This window comes from Poecilia reticulata, linkage group LG3 (assembly GCF_000633615.1).
Source record: "Poecilia reticulata strain Guanapo linkage group LG3, Guppy_female_1.0+MT, whole genome shotgun sequence".
In the NCBI taxonomy this organism is placed as follows: domain Eukaryota; kingdom Metazoa; phylum Chordata; class Actinopteri; order Cyprinodontiformes; family Poeciliidae; genus Poecilia; species Poecilia reticulata.
This window is the reverse complement of record NC_024333.1, coordinates 10,625,004-10,630,642: the sequence shown is the minus strand read 5'-3', so window position 1 is coordinate 10,630,642 and position 5,639 is coordinate 10,625,004. Positions and strand designations below refer to the sequence as shown.

Here is a 5,639-nt window from a genome sequence, read left to right as displayed (position 1 = left end):
TATATACTGTAGCTGGTTTGTAGGTATAGTGTGCATATTATTTGCTTTGCACACTCAGTTGTCATTTGTAGGGACGTGCTATGAACATTTTACCAATGATAGAAGTCATTTAACTGAGTTGAATAACAAATACTTCATTTATTACAGAGGGAAATTCAACTATTTGATTTTGTAATAACTGTTTCTATGTAGCTCGATGCAGACACATGAATGATGCACACTGGAACCAGCTGCAGCCATGCAGGAATGAAAGTGACAGCTGAACTGTTTCTGGTTAATCAGATTTAGGTGCAAACACAGGGAAACCACATGATGTGACTGGACAAAACAGTGGCAAAACAAAGCATTAGTTTATATTTATGCACCTTTTTGCTTTTTAAAATTTTCAACATAAATCTGGACATTTCTAACAGGTGGATGTTCACTGTGAGAGCCATGTTGCATATGTGAATTTGTCTTGCATGCTGTACAGTTGCTTTTGATTTCCTTCAGCCTTTTCCCACTCTATAAAACAAGAATTGTTTTATAGAGTGGGAAAACAAGAATTGTTTTATAGAGTGGGATTAATCCTTTATTCTCTTTATAGGATTAATCCTTTATTCTCCATTCACAACTGTGACTGATCCTGGGTTGCCAGTGAGACTGAACGAACGGTCTCATTGGCAGACAAGATAACAAACTACAATTCCAGTTTTTAAAGAAACTTGTTTTTTGTGCTTAAAAAGAAAAAAAAAGCCAGGATCTTCTGTGAAATCATGTAATCTCACATGTGGTTGTGGTCTAACATGGGGTGAAAACACACCTCATCAGCTGTACACCAATCTGCTCCTTAATCACACTGGTGCCCAATAAAAGTCTGAGCCACTTCAGCTAAATGTGCTGTTGCTGTTAAAAAATGGCCTTGTGTGACCCCTCACCATTAGGCTTTTGATTGCTTTGCTTCCCTTCATTAGTTTAATTATTTGGCTATCAGCAAATACCACCTAATTGATATCTGGGAGCCTTTTGCTAAATTGCAGCTGATGTGAAAATTTTGATGTGCATTACACAACTGCAGGAAACAACCAGCAGGAGTTTTTACAACAGGCACAGTCTACACACAGAAACAAACATGGTATTTCTATTTGGCATTTGTGTGGCCAACAGGTGCATACAAGTTGTAAACAATCAGGTTTTTTTTTTATTATTTTGTTTACCAATGAATAATGAATGAGAGTGTGAAAACAGTTGAATAATTTAAAGTCGTTTGTTGCTTTCACTTTTTTTTATTTCACAGTTGTACCACAGACACGTTTGACATAAATACGATTCTAATTCATCTTTGCAACCATTCAAATAAATTAAACTCATTCACTTGCATGTCAGCGACAGGAACGGATTCATCAACGTTAGCAATGACAGACAAACAGTGATATTTACATCAAAACACGTGACGTTCACGTCGCAGTACCATGCAACCTGTTTTACCTTCGTGGCTCTTGAACGCAGCACAAGCTGTTTGTCCTCAGAGTGTCTTTACATCCTTCATTTACAGAAAGCCTGTTTTTATCAGGGTTGAGCTCCAGCTGTCAGCAGGTTTAACAAACAGGATGTTGCCAAATAATAAATGGCATATCTGCAGGATGATAAAAGCTTATTTTTTCGCATGCTACAAAGTTTACAGTGTATAAATTGATTTTATTCAGATACTAATTAGTCCAGAATGTGCTGTGTTAATTATTAGTGGGATTTGTTTCTTAAAAGAAAAAAGAAAATACTTTTTTGATGGAAATGAAAACAGACTTATTTTTCTGCATTGGAAACTGTCTTTTAGAGTAAACACAAGCAGCTGCTTTTTGAGCAGCTGTCCTGGTAGAATCTCTGTAACATTCGGGGTCTTCCTGGGGTCTCCTCACAGTCCTGCCCCAATCTTCCGATCTCCTCCTCCTACCTGAACCCCCTCCAGCTCATCATCAGAGAACGGGCTGAGGGGGTTGTAGCCGAGCTTGCTCCGGTGCTGCAAGAAGTCTGTGGACCGTGATATTTCAACTTTGTTGCTCACGGTGATGCGATACCCATGCTGGCTCCCGTCCTCCTCCTCCTCCTCCTCTTCTTCTTCCTCTTCGTCTACCTCGTCGTCCTCCCCATCCTCTCCGTCCTCCAACCCGTAGCCTGCCCGTCTGCCGTCCACATTTAAACCTCGTCTGGCCTCGTCTGTTTTGTCACTGGTTAATTTTCCTCCACCTCTAAGCTGCTCCCCCTCCGCCTTGCTGGAGGCGGATGCTTGCTCCTTTGCTTTCCTGCTCCGCTTCCACTTCATCCTCCGGTTCTGAAACCAAATCTTGACCTGCCGGGGTTGGGGGATGTTGGGGGGTTGGAAATGGAACGTGATAGATATTTTTAATACATCTGGAAAATAATATCTGGATGACAACAGTTGTACTTCAAACAATTGAATTTGTAGAGGAATTGCTGGGAGATAAATTTTATTTTATGTACTTTCATTCTTTTTTACATTTTCTGTTGGCTCAAATCTCCTTTGGAGAAAAGTTCTGTCCTTCATTTAACCCTGCCACTGGTAAAATGTAATACAAAATGTATTTTAAGCTTATACGCAAAGAAATGACGCAGAAAGGTTCTAGAGTTGGAGGTCATTGACAGTGCAGACTGGATTTATCAACAATCTAGACCTTATTGAAATCGTGTAAAGTTTCATGTTCGTGTGAATTATTGGTTGTTTTTAAGTCTGTGCAATATATTAAAGCTTTTATGGTAAAAACAATATATTGATTTTGTTTTTTAAAGCTGTAAATGAATTTGGCTTTACAGTTACTCTTTCTCTGCACAGTGTTCAAAGGTTGGCCTGGCTGTGAAAGGCCAAAACAAACCGTTAGAAATTGCAGGAAAGCCTTGAGATTTAGCCACAAAAATCCACATATCAACATTAAAGGCAATAATACGCAGCAGCCTGGAACGAGAACTTTTTACGTGTTTGCGTTTGAAGACTTTCACCCTGAGGCACGATGAGCTCAGAGGCCAAACCTCCTGATCGATGATGCCGTCTTACCTGCGTCTCGGTCAGCATCAGGGACGTGGCCACCTCGAAGCGCTTGGGTCTGGACAGGTACTTGTTCAGTTTGAACTGGTTTTCCAGCTCCAGGAGCTGCTGGCTGGTGAAGGCCGTACGAGGCCTGCGACATTTCCCCAACAGGCCGGACTGAGGGCCTGCTGGAAGAGGAAGAGCATCAGTTGTCAGTCACATATTTCAACTTCTTGCTATTTGCCTCCAGAGCAGCAAACAACTTTGTATAAGGCATATTTGAAGTTGGTTACAAAGCAAATTTAGGTTCATTTGCATTTTTTTAAATATATCTAAATATTTGGAACAAACACAGACACCTCTCTTAATAATAAAACACCAAGGACATTAGAAGTTCACTGTGATGCTGTGGGTGGGTACAGGGACACATATGCCAGCACTCTGTGGCCATCATTAACTATAATAGCTTTACTGCAGTTTATTGTTGACGGGAGGACGCAGCAGAAGCGGGCGCAGGGGCCATAAAAACGCAGGCATGCCATTAACTTAATGAAAATCCAATGAAGGCTTTTGGGGTTTTATTGATGAACTACAGTACGTTTTAGGTGTTTGTTTATAGTTACTTCGTCACACAAAGACAATTTTCATCTTGTTGGCGTTTATAGAGAAATAAATGAGACAAAATTAAAAATATGACACAAGGATAAGCAATAAAAAAAATGGAGACGCAGTGTACTGCGAGAGACGTAGGGGCTTGCAGAGATGGAGCACTACAACTTCAAACTCTGGAGGAAATACTATGCAAATATTATTCTTTAAAACTAAATAAATTACAAAAGCAAAAGTTTTTTAAAATTATTTTGATTTCCTTTATTTAACCAGGTAAACCCCGTTGAGATCCAGATCTTACTTTCAAGATGGACCTGGGATTATGAAGAAACAGTAAGAAAAATTTTAAACATTTATTAATTCAGAATTTTTAAAAAATTTTATTTCAAATGTACATTGTGCAGCTTTGAAAAGATGGAAAGAAAAAAAAGAAACCAAACGAAAAAACATCCCAACCATTTAATAATAATAATAATAATAATAATAATAATAATAATAATAATAATAATAATAATAATAATAATAATAATAATTAATAAACTATCCCCGATGTCTCAGAAACATTATAAGCAATATCCTCTATCTTGTTTTTCTTGGAACTTTTTTGTCTGTTTTCTTTTCAAATTTGTTAAATTCACGCTTTGGGTGGAAATAATCTCATCTGCTCACACTTACAGGTGTAATCCGGCATCCGCGGCATCATGATCCCGGCTCGGATCCAGTGCTCCAGGGGCAGAGATCCCGCCATGGCAGCCGCCTTCAGGTGCTCCGGATAGCCCTGTGCCAGCTGCGTGAAGCCGGTGTATGCGAAAGCTGGGTGCTGCCCTCCCAGAGCGCTCAGTGGATACATCGGTGCCGGGTACATACCGGGAATGGCGCCCGGTGTCAGAGAAGCCAGGCCTGGGTGCGGGAAATTTAGGACGCTCGGTTTGGGGATTATTCCCGTCTGAAGGTGAGCGCTCCGCGGGGATGGTGTGTCGGCGCGGTGGCAGGAGACGGGGCTGCTCCCGGGGCTGTCGCTGCTCAGGCCCGGGGAAACGTCTCGACCGCCACGGTTAGTCTCATCGGCGAGGAGAGCGTCGATTCTGAAGTTTTTGGACTTTTCCATGTCGTCTTCAGTAAGTGGTGAAACTTTGAAGCCTTTGACGAAAACAAGCTGAGAAGGTGCGCACCTGTGCCGTGCGTCAGCAGCACGCAGACAGTGAAGCCTCTTCAGTGAGACGTTTTCATACAATCAGTCTGGGAGCAAGCAGGGGAAAAAGAAGAAAAAAAAAACATTCATTAACGACTTATCACTATTTCAACGCTGTTTTATGACACTTGCATCCAGTCATCCTTTCTTCTTAAGCGCACTTCACACATATCGCTCTGCACCATTAAAACTACAAAGGTATGCGGCTCGCCACCAGCCGCCCCTCTCCACCTCGGGGGGGCCGGAGCGAGCTGGGATTGGCTGGAAGCGGAGCTGCTCCGACGGGCCTCTAATCAGCTAATTACTCGCTCGTTTCTCCCCCCCAGAAAGCATTCAGAGTGAGGTAATGTTCAACCCTTGTCCCGCCTGCAAACACCTTCAACTGTATTGAAGCGCGGGGGTTACATTAGAAGATTGGGCACTTATATGTTCAGTCGGACTCTCCCGAGATTGGAGCGACTGGGCACAAAGAAAAGATGCTGCGGGAAATCCTCCTCAGCACAGATTCAGCATCAAACGGCCTTCGGACTCCTCAGAAAACAATCTGTCCATCATTTAGGTTTTTAATACCAACGCCTTGCCTCGTCTCATGCTAAGGGCATACCATTTCCATTAAAGTTTACGATCAGGAATTGCACACAAATCGTATAAAACTGTAATGACTTGGCAGAGGAGGCCTTAAGTTAATTGGCCTCCCGCTTAATGTGGACTAATGCCATTTTAAGACTGAAAAAGTCAAAGGGCGTAAGCTAAAGATGAGTCTCATTCAGTGGTTGCTGGGGAAATGGATGGGATGCCTTACATCTCTTCAGAAATGTT

At 41.8% G+C, this 5,639-nt stretch overlaps 1 protein-coding gene across 2 annotated transcripts; it reads right to left on the bottom strand.

Moving 5' to 3' along the window:
• Positions 1 to 1,255: 1,255 nt before the first annotated feature.
• Positions 1,256 to 4,989, bottom strand: mnx2b (motor neuron and pancreas homeobox 2b). 2 transcript variants are annotated; one of them, XM_008404464.1, is made up of 3 exons: positions 4,304 to 4,989; positions 3,047 to 3,207; positions 1,256 to 2,326 (listed from the first exon to the last, which is right to left on the bottom strand). In XM_008404464.1, exons 1-3 carry the CDS (start codon positions 4,734 to 4,736, stop codon positions 1,892 to 1,894), a joined length of 1,029 nt encoding a protein of 342 aa, XP_008402686.1. In that variant the 5' UTR covers positions 4,737 to 4,989; the 3' UTR covers positions 1,256 to 1,891. The 2 variants fall into 2 exon arrangements, with proteins under 2 accessions (XP_008402686.1, XP_008402687.1); XM_008404465.1 differs by having other exon boundaries at positions 3,047 to 3,204.
• Between the last annotated feature and the right edge of the window lie 650 nt (positions 4,990 to 5,639).

Coding starts and splice junctions, on each gene's coding strand:
- mnx2b (XM_008404464.1), bottom strand. CDS start 4,736: ATGGAAAAGTCCAAAAACTTCAGAATCGACGCTCTCCTCGCCGATGAG. Junction 3,208..4,303: donor GCGGATGCCGGATTACACCT/GTAAGTGTGAGC, acceptor TTCCTCTTCCAG/CAGGCCCTCAGTCCGGCCTG. Junction 2,327..3,046: donor TGATGCTGACCGAGACGCAG/GTAAGACGGCAT, acceptor CAACCCCGGCAG/GTCAAGATTTGGTTTCAGAA.